This window comes from Schistocerca cancellata, chromosome 3 (assembly GCF_023864275.1).
Source record: "Schistocerca cancellata isolate TAMUIC-IGC-003103 chromosome 3, iqSchCanc2.1, whole genome shotgun sequence".
In the NCBI taxonomy this organism is placed as follows: Eukaryota; Metazoa; Arthropoda; class Insecta; order Orthoptera; family Acrididae; genus Schistocerca; species Schistocerca cancellata.
Window position 1 is genome coordinate 416,696,129 of NC_064628.1, and position 15,441 is coordinate 416,711,569.

The 15,441-nt window shown below is 41.9% G+C and overlaps 1 protein-coding gene across 3 annotated transcripts in view; it reads right to left on the bottom strand.

Annotated features, from left to right (window-relative positions):
• Window positions 1–15,441, bottom strand: part of LOC126175163 (diuretic hormone receptor-like) — a 586,395-nt gene that overhangs the window by 125,119 nt on the left and 445,835 nt on the right. For all 3 annotated transcript variants that reach the window (XM_049921750.1, XM_049921748.1, XM_049921749.1), the window contains exon 4: window positions 4,456–4,660. In XM_049921750.1, coding sequence (XP_049777707.1) covers window positions 4,456–4,660 — 205 coding nt within the window. The remainder of the gene's footprint in view (window positions 1–4,455; window positions 4,661–15,441) is intronic.

Here is a 15,441-nt window from a genome sequence, read left to right on the forward strand (position 1 = left end):
GTGATGGGGACAACACAACACCCAGTCCCCGAGCGGATAAAATCTCCGACTTGGCCGGGAATCGAATCCGAGCTACACGTACGGCATCTGCCGTACTAACCACTCTTTTATCTTCATTTTGTTCGTTATTGTTTTATGCATTTGTTCTCGGCGAACGTCACGTGACACCCCTTCAAGCTCATCGCTGAATACTTCACTCCGTTCTCTTATTACTGAGGGCAGCCAGACGTCTGATCGAATATTTTGAGCTACCTTGCCAGCTATGTTAACTACTCAGGCGGACTATGAGAAAAGAAACTTATTGTCATTGACGTGGACTGCTCCAGAACATTGCCGCAGTAATGTTGTACAGAACGATAACGAACTGACTCCAGGAAGTGCAGTTATTCACACAAATATCTAAATTACTCAGCTTCTAACAAACCAACGTTATGGGTGGTAGTTCTTAGTCATCAGGAGCTAAATTAGATGCCTCTTATAAAATTCCTTCATGTCACTGTGGATAGATTTCCGTAAAGGAAGGCTAACCATGTCACCAACTTGAAAAAATGCCTGGTAGAAGTGCATTCCATTCATTTTGAAGAGCTACTTACAGAAGAGGTGACACATTTCACATGTTTAGTTTCTTCCACGACAGCTATTTCTTTTTATTTCCTTATTGTTTTTTCCATCATCAGTCTTCTGACTGGACTGATGCACTACATCAAGAATTCCTCTGCTGTGATGACCTCTTCATCTCAGAGTAGCACTTGCATCCTACGTCCTAAATTACTTGTTGTACTTACACCAATCTCTGTATTACCGACAGATGTTGCCCACTGCAGCTCGCTCTAGTACCATGGGAGTTATTTACTGATGTATTACATTAACTACCATACTATCCCTTCTTCTTGTCAGTGTCCTCCATACATTCCTTTCTTCGCCGATATTACGGAGAATCCACACACTCCTCCATCAGTCCACCGAACTTCCAACATCCTTCTACAGCACTACGTCACAAACGCTTCGATTATCTTCCATTCCAATTTTTACACAGTCCGTGATTCCCTACCTTGCCTACAATACTGCGCTCGAAACGTACGTTGCGCAAAAATTTCTTTCTGAAATTAAGGCCTCGTCTGATACCAGTAGACTTCTCTTGGCCAGGGATGTCCTCTTATCATTGTGTTCGTCGGCACTTTGCCCTCCTTGTTTCGCCCCTCCACAACAGCAATGGAATATAAACCCTAGCTACAAATCCATCCACACATTCTGTTTTACCGTGTCGTAGAGTAGAACACAGTATGTCGTAGAGCAGATCACGTAACACCCATACTAAAGGACCACTGCATACCAGTTGCTACCTCCTAAGAAGAGATTAGAACAACACCTTTGTAAATCATACATAGAGCTCTAAATAATGATGGATGCTATGGTGTAACACTCACAACTTGCACAACTACATTGTGTAGGGAAGCAGCCTACTCACGCCATATAAAATTCACATCAGTCTTTCCATTGTGTGCCAGCCTAGTCTGCTGTAACTAGCTCTGACGTCATAAATGTTGCGCAATACTTTAACAATCAAGTAAATAACCTGAAACGTTTCTAGCATGTCAGGAGTAATACTAAATCAATATGTGTTGAATATCAGTTCAATAACTTTAACCATTTTCGAAATTTGGATGCTTTTCTGTAAAAATCATTGGCACAACAGAAAAGAGCTAGAAACTTAAAAATTTACATTTAGATTCCTTTTGCATAATAATTTAGTAGAAACAGTATTCTGGATCTCACAAATTAAAATTTTAGTTGAAATTCATGATTTTCTGGTTTTTGTCTTAGAAATTAAGGAAGAAAGATAGATTCAGTAGGCGAATAAATAAAGCTAGGATGTTTACATTTAAGTAGAAGGGAGATTCTCTATAATCATAAAGATGTGAGAAGTTTCAACTGAATAACTGTAAAACTATAGCGATAGCGTATCTCCAAAGGGCAAGTTCAGAGCTCGTCTACTGCGTGTAGTGTAATGAAATTAATTCTCTCGCCCAAAATATTTGACTTAGCCTCGACAGACTTTTATTATGATTACTTACCTGTGTGCTGATTGCACATTTAAATTGAGAGCTTCATCGGCCATCAGCAAAGGAAGCAATGATTTATTTGATAACTTAAAGTCTAGTCCAGTGGTTAGTCGGGAGAGCGGATTTGATCAGGCTTCCCTTAGCCGTCCGCACCGCGGCTTTATATATAAGAACGCTGCGCGAGAGAGGAAGGCCCCAGTTCTCTCCAGATGCTGATTAGCACACCAACTGTGCCGGGAGTCGCGTCCAATCGGTATCATTGCTATAAACAGACTCGGATGCCGTAATAAGTTACTCGGGATACGCGTAACCATGAAATCGTTTTCGAGTGAAGTGTTAATTCTGAGATGACTTCAATGATCTATCTTCAGTTTGTGTATGTCGTATTTTCACGTGCCGCCACGGGACAGACATTCTACCATTATTTAGCGTGGCGTTTGATGAATATTATCATCAAATTATGGCGAGCATTCACTTAAACATTTAATTTGAACAGTGATAGTTGCATCAGCGCATTAGACTCTGACCTGTACTTTCTGGTTGCCAATATTGTAGTAAGAGAGCCAGTGTTGAGAACAGCAAACAACATTTTAATAACAAAAATTATTTCCACCCGCCGCCCCACAATTGGAATAAATAAACCACCAAATTCATAATGAATGAATGATTGAAAGAGCTTCTGCGATTCTAGACAGACCTACTGTTCGCCTCTTTTCTGACTGCACTCGCACTACTACCGTGTGAGGTGCCTTGAGTCTAAGTGTCTCGTGTACAAAACCGAACAAATGTGTGTTTTTGTTGATGAAACATACTGTCAGTTCGTAACTTCTTCTTCTCCAGAGGAACCACGGTTCCAATTAAGTTAAAAGTCACCATCAATTGTGCTCCTTGCTCTCAATCCGTGACACAATTCAGAATGGTTTGGAATTTAACACAGGACGTTGTGGTCATAAGGAGCTGTACGTGGTCAACTCTCTTCGTCTTGCCGGTCATGTTGGCTACGAAACCTTTTTCACCTCTAGGATCGAACTGACTACCTCAGTGCCGAGTGCCATTGCGCAAGACGTTTGCGGTCATCTTGAACGCTGTGGCGGGTTACATTGTTTATTGTAAACTTCCAAGGCTATCTTCCCTCACGTGATATGTGCTTGCGAATTATTGACCCAGCTCTGTTAAAATACACTGGCGGAAAGAGATAAGCTGTGGCGTTGATCGACCACTATCAAATACTACAGTAACTTGTGGGATATGTTGATTATAAAGGTCAAATTATTAAAATGAAGGAAATAGGAGGTCCCTAGCGAAATACCACTCTGTCAGTTGACTACACTGCAACTCCGGCTGAACGAGTAGAGAAAGATTCAGCAAGAAGAAAGGGCACGTGTCCTTCGGTAACAAATATTTTAGAAGAATATGGTAGGATTGTTCGACTGGCTCTGAGGAATAAGAAAAGTTGATATCCGGGTAGATGTTACAGGCGGTGTCACTACAAACCCTCGGGAGCAGATTATTACTGGAAGCAGGCCGCAGATCTCGAGCTGCCATGAGTTGTTTATCACTGGCTTCGTACCACAGTCGACAGGGACTCGATTGGCGTTGAGCCATCTCGTAAAGAGGCACTGACTGGCAGTCTCTGATGTTCACAGACGAGTTTCGCTTCTGTTTGTGGCAATGAAACCGACTGCAGCGTCTCTGTAGAAAACCTTGTGAAAGATTCTCGAGGCCCATCCTTGTACATCTTCGACGATCATGATCTGGTGATCTGTTAGATGTGGTAACAGCACTGATACGTTAATATTTACATCGACACTGAATTCCATGTCAAGAGGTGATAAGAATGCTAAACCCTGTTACCATATCCTTCGTAAACAAGTACCAAATGGCAGATTCTGGGAGGACAACTTACGTTCACACCACAACTGCCTTGTTGAAAGTAAAGATCCTTGACTGGCTCGTCCAGTCCCCTGCTACATCAAATTTGTTTGGGAGACATACACTTTAATGTCAGCTGCCAGGAAACAGTACTAATGAACCGACACAGCATGTGCTCTAAGCAAGCCAAGGAATTCCTCAAGGTGACATATGGAGCCTGTTCACTTCGACACCACAGCGAATTCGGTGGGTGTATTCATGCCCCCTAAGGATAACAACATACACCGATGTTGATGATGGACGTCAATTCTGAGCGGAACAAAAATTTATTCATTTAATATTCGTTATGCGACGAAAACAATCACAGAGTTTGATAAATATCGGTCTAGTGCTTCATGGTGTAAGATGCTACATTTGCATCAGTGTACAAAGTATCTGAATTAGCAGTCTAGTAGTCAGGTGCTGATAGAAGGCTCTAGCGTACGTAATTTCCTTCAGAATACTGTCTGTCATACGTTACTTGAAGTATAGGAATATCGTGACGGCGACGATGAGGGCGGCGAGCGAGACGGAGTAGCCGGTGAAGTACAGCGTCGTGGCCACCTCGACGATGACCTCGTCGATCACCTCGGCCACCGGCATCTTGGGCAGCATCGCCTCGCACGACGAGTAGTTGCTGTAGCTCGACCACGTGCCGTTCGCGTGGCACCACCGGCTCGCGTTTTCTGCAACAATAGACACGTGGATAGTGAGCTAAAACAGCACGTCTTGTTCATCTGTGACCAAAATTCTGTTGGAAAACAGGACATAATAAACACGAAGAAACCCAAAAATAATCGTGCCAGTGTATCGCCCCAATTAAAGACAAATGTGCACATGCAAATATTTGTTATCGCATTTCACCAACCAACCAGGTTTCAGGGACTTTTGAAGTCACCCTGAACATTTCGGCGAATATGCCGTTGATGAACACAACATCAAAGACAAACTTACGATTATGTCTTATGAAAAGAAAATTTTCCGGCGTGCATCTATTTACAACGAGCATGTCATTAAAGGCTGTTGAGTACAGAATATGCAGTATCAGTTTCAACCCGAACAGCGGCTGCAGCCTTAGGCTTGTTACAAACTTAAGCTGATGGTCCGCGCTCCGCCTCCCGTGCGTGGTTTTGGAACCGCGCCGATAGTTTTCACAGTCGGGCGGGTGACCGTGATTCCGTGCAATGGAGGGACGTTGTAGTTCTGTGCTCTGTGCAGCTGCACATCCTGCTCTTTGATCGAAAGTGTAGAGATGAGCTCCCCGCAATTAAAAGTCACTCTATCTGATATTTATCATACAACCAAATGAAAACTAGACAGATGACAAAGGAAGTATACTGTCTTTTGCTTCAAAAGTAATCGCAAAGCCTATTACTACACTTACTCTACTGTGAGACAGAATAGTCAATGCCTTCACGGGAAAATGTTTGCGGTTGCCTAAACAATCATGACTGTACCTCTTTCCCCGAAGCAAATCTACGGCCAGGAATGTATTAAAAAAAAAGGGTTCAAATGGCTCTGAGCACTATGGGACTTAACTTCTGAGGTCCTCAGTCCCTTAAAACTTAGAACTACTTGAACCTAACTAACCTAAGGACATCACACACATCCATGCCCGAGGCAGGATTCGAAACTGCGACCGTAGCGGTCGCGCGGTTCCACATTGTAGCGCCTAGAACCGCTTGGCCACTCTGGCCGGCGAATGTATTTCCTCAGGATTCCAAATAGATGGTAATGACAGTGGGAGAGATCACCTGAATTAACGCACAGTGGTACGAGAGCACTTGGTAAAACCTGAAGCGCGCCATCAAGTCCAGACACCCGAGCGATTTCCATGTTTTTAGAGCCCTGAAGAAAGGCATTCCTGGTTGTCGATTTGCTTCGGAGAGGTGCACGGCTCTGTACCACATGGTTCTGTACGCAGCCGCAAACATTTTACCGTGAGGGCGCTGCCCGTCTTGGCTCAGAGTGGGACAAATGTATAAACAGTTATGGAGATTATTTTTAAATAAAAAGCAATTTACTCACTTTTTCCATCTGTCTCATTTTAATTTTACTGCCCACACAAAAAGAGGAATTCCACATGCGAAGGAAGATTTTGGATGCATCCTGCTTTGGGACATAGATGTAAGAAAGGGAAGTTGGTCACAATGTATTGCAAACTGCGTAACGACGAAGACAAATTTTATAATTAGTAACCTATATCTATTCGTCCTTTTGCCGAGCTTGTCGGTGGAGTGCAAGTCAGTTTGATACTTTAAGATCGCAAACGGATGCCTGTAACTTCGATAGAACGAGTAGCAGCAACAATATGGTAAGAATATGAACAAGTTTATCGAAGACGATTAACGTAAATAAGATTTTTAATCATTCAATTTTTTTCTTAATTTCGTTCGTTTGGTATTAAACAATTTTACTTTTTTGTGTTTTACGTATTAATTGCCATAATTATTGTATTGTCACCCAAGATCAAGTGAGTGTTTATGGCACAGTTCCTCTCTTAGATTCACTGATTAAAAGGTTATACTGACATTGTAGAAAATTTTCAAAATACTCTGATAAACAATCTTATTGCCTCTCTAGGGAAATACTGTGCTGAAATGAAGTTTTCTTGAAACTACCTGACAGATTAAAACTGTGTGCATGACCGAGACTCGAACTCGGGACCTTTGCCTTTCGCGGGCAAGTTGTCTAGCAACCGAGCTACCTAAACACGACTCACGACTCGTCTTCACAGCTTCAATTCTGCCAGTACCTTGTCTCCTACCTTCCAAATCTCACAGAAGCTCTTCTGCAAACCTTGCAGAACTATTACTGCTGGAAGAAAGGATATTGCGGAGACATGGCTTAACCACAGCCTAGGGGATGTTTCCAGAATGAGATTTTCACTCTGCAGTTGGTAGAGCACCTGCCCGCAATTTTCAAAGGTCCCGAGTTCGAGTCTCGGTCCGGCACACAGTTTTAATCTGTCAGGAAGTTTCATATCAGCGCACACTCCGCTGCAGAGTGAAAATCTCATTCTGAATTTTTCATGCTTCTTCTGCGAGATAAGCGTAGGACTGTGCACGCATCAACTTGTTTCTGTATTCATCTGATGCGGACGGTTATCGGCTCCGGGGATCCTAGTGGACTGCTCCACCGCTTGCGGAACGCCCGTGCAACTGTGAAATGCCATAAAAGAAAGCGTGGCTACTAACCGCGCGCATGATACGGGGCACAGACCGTTCGCTTCAGTGTGTAGCGGGCCTCAGTGGTGCATGCTAACGTGCGCTCGATGCTGAAAGGCCAAAGAGAAATAAGCTGCGTCATCTACCAATAACAGGATCAGGATTGGTGCTAACGTTCTTCCACCACAGATATCTTAGACCACAGCTATTTACATGATGATGTTACAGGCTTTCATGGGTGATAGAGAAGCGTGAGTGTTGTAAGAGGTCCGAGCAGATGTAATTTCGATGTATTGCTCATGCGCTGCCTGCGATATGCAAGGTCTCTGACCAGAGAGCAGTGTTGACTGCAGTAGGAACTGTGTAGCTGCAGCAGTAAGTTGTTGCTAGTCTGGAGTCGGCTCTGGTCTGGTCTGGTGTATCGTGTTGGCTGACCCGGTCGCGGTGCAGCGATACCGGAGCCTGAGTATTATTGTATAAGGTAAAACGCAGTCTCGCGCATATGTAGTAATGTTATCTCAAGTCGCATGTAAATGTTTTAAAACTCTCCTAATAATAATCTTCCTCATAAAAAGTAACTTTTAACAACCATTCATTTCAATTTAAAGAATTTACTAATTTCTCCCATCCATGATCATCCCGATTACTGCAATAGAAAAATCAGGTGCTCCCTTTCATAAATGACAGATAGGTCGGCCAGCATTGCACAGAGCTGTGCCGGAAAAAATTATTGTAAGAGCAGATATGTCCGGCGACTTCATTGAGGTAAGAATTTTTCCTTTTTTCATTCAGAATGATCTTTCAGCGCCATGACGCAGCACTGCTGTCGTCCAAAATTTACCAGGTTAAATTCACAGTGAATTATTGAAAAGTCATAAGTGAGCGACAATTTAATTGAGAGGTTACTTACATTGTTTTATTACCGGGTTACTGAATTTATTTTTTTATTGGGACGTTACACGGAATGTGAACGACGTAATTATAATTTTTACTGTTGAGAGTTTTAGGAATTTTTCTGTTGTGAGGTTACGCTAAATGTGAATGAATTTTGAGCTTAGATTAAATCAGAAAGAATTTTGGGGGTAGATTAAATGTAAAAGAATTTTGTAGGGAGGTTGCAAATGAGAAAGAATTTTGTTTTGAGGTTACACTAAATCAGATTCATTAACCAATAATATTTATTTTATTTGTGGGGAGGTTACACTAAAATTAGAATCTTATCCATAATATTTAATTTTATTTTGTGGGGAGGTTACAGTGTATAAATTTGAGGAAGGTACCCTGGTCCGGAAACGCCCGAGCCAAAAGCTAGAAGCGAAAATCGTTCTGGTACCTCCGACGGTGAAATCTATATACCGGTACTGTTGTTGCTAAAATTGTAGGTTAGATAACTTTCAGAGTTGGTAGTGTGGGCCAAAACAAGGAAAAATATCTAGTAAATATGGACTATAAAATGTATACCTTAAGAACTATGAGCAATTACCTGTCTTCGCTACTGTGAAACATATATTCCACTGAACAAATGCGCATAGGTCTTAAGGAAAGTATGTATTTTAGTGCCAATATTTAGTGGAGTTTTTTATTGTTTTGGTCCACACTCCCTCCTCCAAAGATGTGGAAACCAAACAGTTTGCAGTAGAAGGCGTGTGCTTTACAGTATCGTAGATTAACAAATGCTCATAGGCCTTAAAATATGCTTTTTATGGGCCATGTTTACTAGACTTTTTTCTTGTTTTGATCCGTAATACTACCTCTGAAAGTTTCACAGCCTACAGTATTGGCCACAACACTAGCGGATCATTTAATCCCCTGTCAGAGGTATCAGACAAGTTTTCGAACATAACTTTCGACTCGATCGTTTCTGGACCAGCGTTCCTTACCTGCAAGTGATACAGTTCCCCTTCTTCACCATCCCTGAAAAATTTTAACCTCATCGTGAAATCATTCCTTAGACGGCGTAGACCACTAACTCTGTCGTGTTAGGTTCTGAAGTCACATGACAGAGACCAAAAAGGGTGAGATTCTGTCAGTACTTGTTATGCAAATTTGAGTCGTCAGTAACAGTTTCTCTCATTTATAGCTGATTCAAGCATTCACTTTAAGCATTAAATAGCCTGTTTGAGTATTACAAATGCGGTAGTGGAGGTAACGTAGTTTTTTCCGAAATGCTCAATATTAATGCCGTGATTGTTGGTTCTTACATTTGGCTAGGTGAAAAGGTGACAAAAAGTTTGAAACACTGTACCGGCAGATTGTCCTACTTTAGAATGACAGAATTACATTTCTTCTATGAATTTTTGTTTTTGTTGCAGTGAGAGTTAGGTTATACACCGCTTCCACAGGAGTAGAAGCAGAAATGACAGTCCGGCAAAAAGCATTTAGTTTCCTGAAGATTCCTCAACAATAGGCGTGAATTATTTTATTATGGTTTTATAAGAAATGACATCAGTTGTTGTTCATAATATCCAGTTTTACACGAAGTAACTATGACTACTGAGTCTCCTAGAGCAAATTCCGAAGCAATATCAAGGAGCATAATACATAAGAAAACAGTTAAGAGAGTTAGATCTGGAGACTAACACACTAGTGTTATTCAGAAAGTAAGGAACTATCGGTCGCGAAATAGAAACCATAGTGAAAATCAGATGAATTCTATCACAGGTGTGTTGGGAAGTGGCTCTAGTATTCCCGTCGATCGTGTTACGTCAAGTTCTTAGCACACAGGGAACACATATAGATACCTAGAGCAATAGTGTCTCCCGCGAAGCACGAGGGCAAGGTGAGAAATTTCGCCTGAAGCTATGCTTACAACATTACATAACTGTCGTGCGCCTTCTTCTTCAAGACAATTCTCAACCGTATTCTGCAGGTCAATGAAGATGCCCTTGCATCGTTTTCAATTGGAAATGTCTGATTACACACAATACAGCCCATAATTGTGTCCCTCTGAGTTTCATCTCTGCTCACATAAACCGCTGGCTATGAAGACAACATTTTGGCACAGACAGCGAGCTGTAGGTCAAAGCAGATAATTGGTGGGCACTGGCAGCTGCCTTCTATAACGATGGCATTGGAAAGTTGGTACAACGCTACGACAGAAGTCTTCGTCGGATCGGCGATTATGGAGATACGTAGCTGGAAGTTGTAGCTAACTATTGCCAATAAAGCAGTTTTGATTTTCACAGTGGTTTCCATTACTTTCAGAATAGCCCTCGTATATTCTAACTTTCACCAACTGCCACGGAATCCATACTTATTATAAAAGCCTCTTCCTGACCTTCTGGACAGATTTCAACCAAACGTGGTACACTTATCACTTACTGCCTGGAAAGAATCGCTGTGGGTTTGAGAACCACCTACCGATCAGAATGGTGGGGGTGAAAAAGTAGTTTAGCCAACGATGCATGACTATCCAGTATTTGAGGATGAAAGCGCTTACACCCAAACCTCCAGACGTCAGACACTCAGATCGGAACCAAACGTTGTATATCGATACAGTGTCAATAAAAACTCCAATTTGTTCGTACTACGTGCTGTCATCCTGCAGACCGGGCGTATACATTAATTGAAAGTAAAACCTGTTAACGGAGCAGACGAAAAGCACAAAAGTAAATAAGTAATACGTGCAGCTCCCATTGGCAAGTTGGTAGAAGCCTGGGTTCAAACCTTAAAGACGATAATGTTTTTTTCACTCTGTTGTGTGTGAAAGTGTTATATGGAACAAGATATTTATGATATATGAAAGGGCTTTTTGGGGTTTACAGAATTTTTTTCTTGGCAGTCTACTTTCGCTTTGTTTCTTTGAAAGTAGTAAACCTATAGACCATAATTGTAGTTTCATAGAACATGTAATTCGGACGGAAAAATAAGGAAACACTTGCATCACAAGTGCGGAAGTAATAGTAATAACCATAATAATACAAACACTAATAATAATAATAAAACTAATCGTAGTGCTAATAAACAAATTAATAATATATATAGTAAATACATAAAGTTCAACTAACGAAGCGAAGGCAGGCTGCCAAAATAACATTGCTACAAACTCCGAAGCGTCTGTTTACATATCACGAAAATGTTCAACTATATAACAGTTAAAAATAATTCCTCAACAGCGGGATTTCACCACAGTACCATTCGTTTGACGACCGAACGCTTTACCAACTCAACCACGCCACACAAGCAAATCAATTATTCGCAGATACGTTTTTCCTACGCTCCGTAGTTAAGGTGATACTTTTAATTACGTTTTATGCATGCTCTACTGGGCGACAGCACACAGCACGAACTAAATCGGAGCCGCGTGGGATTAGCCACGCGGTCTAAGGCGCTGCAGTCATGGACTGTGCGGCTGGTCCCGGCGGAGGTTCGAGTCCTCCCTTGCCTCGCCAATGCAGTTGTCGCTGCTGGAACTGATAAAGGGCTTGAATAATTTTGTATCCTTTATAATTAGATACCAAGCCGCCGGACACTGCAAATATTTTTCCCAGAAATGCACATACGATTGCACATTACACCAGCAAAGGTTACACTGTAGTCAAAGTGGCTCTATACATTCTTCATACATGGCCAAACCGAGCATCAAAGAATTCCTTGCGGCGAGTATTCTTTGCACAACAGCACCAACTCACTCTGGTGCTGGTGTCCATACTGACTCGTAACACATAGGACCATGGGGTGATCATTCCCCAGATTCCGTAACAGTATAGCGTCAGTTTACTAAATATAACCCACTAGAGAATGACGTGAATGAAACACCTACCACGTCAATACTTTTACTGATAAAATCAGGGACGAAGAGGAAAGGCCTATTCACTCGTTTGTATGTGTACAGGGCTTTCACCGGGTATGTTGGCCAATTCCACATCATGGCAGAGTGTCATGTAGATTTTGCGTGACCATTAATTATTATTAATTCCAGGTGATTGGTGATTGTACATATAACGCTCAACCTCCCCCCTCCCCCCCCCCCCAAAAAAAAAATTCCTATTTTCCGTACATAGCCAGATTGCAGGGTACCGTCGCTGAAACTATGATCCGAGCCCCAAACACACATTGAGCACGTAGCGGCTACCATTTAAAACTTTGATACATAGTAGACACTTATTCCCGGCAGAGAGTTTCTGGAACTCGATAAAATGACTTGAGACTTGTGATAACTGTACTGTTATAACCAGTGGGGAAAAAGATTGCAGAGCGGATGGTGCAATATGTTAATCATAAAAGCTAAATGGCTGCAGTATTCCCAAATTCCCGCCGAGAAATCTTCCATTGAAGAGATTCATGAACCATGTCCAAACTGCTACATCCTTAGTCCTCAGAGCACTCGTGCAGGACATCTCCAGGCTGGACACAAACAAAGCTTAACACAATACACGTTCGTAGAACCAAAATAATGCAGGAAGTTATACTTAGTAAATCAACCAACGTAGTCCGGGGACTTAATTCTGAGTAGGAAGAATCCATGACTGGGGTTGCCCAAGGCTCAGTCTTAGGTTAACTGTTGTTCCTCATATATGTTAAAGATCTACCGTCTAACACACAAAAAGTCGGCCCTTTTTTTGCAGATGACACTGGTATTTTAATCAATCCAATCATACATACAGAAACAGAAGAAATGGTAAACAATGTTCTTAAACGCGTAGTTGGCTGGTTTTCTGCAAACGATGTCACTCTCAACTTTAAAAATACACATCAGAGTCAGTTTGGACATCTATTGGAACTACACCAATGATAAGTGTAACACACGGTGAGGAAATTATAAACAAAGCGAAAACTTCAAAATTCTCAGGTGTCCACATTGATGAAAATTTAAACTGGAACAAGCACATTTTGGAACTCTTAGAACAACTTAGTTCAGCCACATTTGTACTTAGAATCATAGTAAATCTTGGGGAGAGACAAATTAAGTCAACATATTTGGCATATTTTCATTCAATGATTTCGTATCGAATAATGCTTTGGGTGGCTCATCTTTAAGAAAGAAAGATTTCAATGCTCAAATGCCTTCTGTAAAAATGATACGTGATGATCACTCACGATCATCTTGTAGACTGTAGGCATCTGTTTAACGAGTTGGGGATTTGAATAATGATTCACAGTGTATTTATTCCTTCACGAAGTTTGCTGTCAGTAACCACTACCGTTCAAAAGGAACAATGATGCACATAATTAAAAAAATGGCTCCAAGCACTATGGGACTTAACATCTGAGGACATCAGTCTCCTAGACTTAGAACTACTGAAACATAACTAACCTACGGACATCACACACATCCATTCCAGAGGCAGGATTCGAACCTGCGACAGTAGCACCAGCGCAGTTCCGGACTGAAGCACCTAGAACCGCTCGGCCACAGCGGCCGGCCATAATTACAATACTAGAAGGAAAAATAAGAGCCATTACTCCACACTAAGGTTGTCTTTAGCACAAAAAACTGTGTACAAAGCTGCAACTAAAGTTTCTGATGACGTATCCACTCACACTGAATGTCTAACAGACAGCAGAGTAAAAGATGACAACCAATTGAAGAAGTTTTCTCCATAACAAGTCCTCCTATTCCACAGACCAATTTCTATTGCTATAATGTGCAAAAGGTGGTGCAAGCAGGCGTATTTAAAAATTAACTTGCCATGTGAAAGTAAAATCACTCGTTTCTCATCATTATGATTTATCGTGTAAAATGATCCATAGAACATGAAACTAACTACAACTAACTAACTAAGAATTGGAAACGTCAGCACCGCTTGAATCAGTCAAGATTTCAGTGGTCCTCCCAGCAACCACACCTACCAGGAGTGAAGTCCTAGAATCAGCAGCAACATAATTAATGACAATCATCACTGGGGCAGCAGACCTCTGCGCTTTCAGAAAGCAGACGACGAAGTCTCACGTCACATGCATACGTAACACACTATATGGGTGTCCACAACAAGTTCATATGCCGACGATAAAAGTCTTCAGTTTGGCCTTCCGCTGACACCAATAAATTGCAGAGACGGCATCTCATTCCATCCAGGACAACGAAAGACAAGGCAGCGTCTATTTTTCCCTACCGCCCTACGAGGACTCCCACCACACAGGAATCTGCTTCGCTTAGTCGCCCCACCCAGATCATCACTACTCGGGATTTCCCACACATACGGGCGTTTTGTTGGTGGAGGGGTTGATGAATAGCAGTAATGAAGTAGGAGGCAAAATACAGTGTGTAATAACTGTAATTTAATAGTGCCTAAAAGTATTAATTTGCAAGAAAAACCAAAGTGTTGTAGTGTACACTGAAGATGCTTTGAAATAAAGCGGAATGTGTGTGGTGTACATAAGAAAATTATTACAGTCGCAAAACATGGTATATGATTGTATAACTGCGACTGCGGGAAAAAGGAGGCCTAAAAACAAGAAAGACAGTGTGTACAATAATTTTTAAGCGGAATTTTACCTGCTCATTCGATAGAGCGGGCTCATATTAGTCTAGCACGATATTCTGTTTAGCAATGAAGAATAACCAGCATTTCATCAGTGACTGTGTATGCTGCCCTGACCCATGCTGACTTCAACAACCGTGTAGGGGCGCTAGTCAGTCGCTGCTGGAGTACTGATTATTCTTCACGGTTTACTGTCCTTGATAATACATGAAGCTAAACTGAATATCGCAGTAGACTAGTTCTTGAGCGCTCTACGCTAAATGAAGGTGCATCGCGAAAGAATTATCCGAATGGGACAGAAATCGGTACGTGTAACACACATGTACACCAAAACTGATTACAGTTCACAAACGGAGCAAGTCAGTAACGCGTTGACCCATCTCTGGCCCTTATGCGAGCAATTATTCGGCTTGGTATTGATTGAATGAGTTGTCGTATGTCCTCCTGAGGCATATCATGCTTAATTCTGTCCAATTGGCGTTAGATCGTGAAAATATCGAGCTGGTAGATTGTCCTACCCATAATGTTCCAAACCTACTCAACTGGGAAGAGATCTGCCGACGTAGCAGGCCAATGTAGGGCTTGGCAAGCACGAAGACAGGCAGTAGAAACTCTCGCCATGTGCGGAAGGACATTATCTTGGTGAAATATAAGACAAGGATGGTTGTCTTGAAGGGCAACAAAACGGAGAGCAGAATATCGACGAAATATCGCTGTCGTGTAAAGCTGCTGCTATGGAATGAAACTGCACCCCAGACTATCAATCATGGTTGTCGGGTCATACTGCGGGCGACACACATACTGGTATCTTACTGCTGTCCAAGGCCTCTCCAGACACTTCTTCGCTGGTCGTCAGCGTCTGTAATCTCATTAACT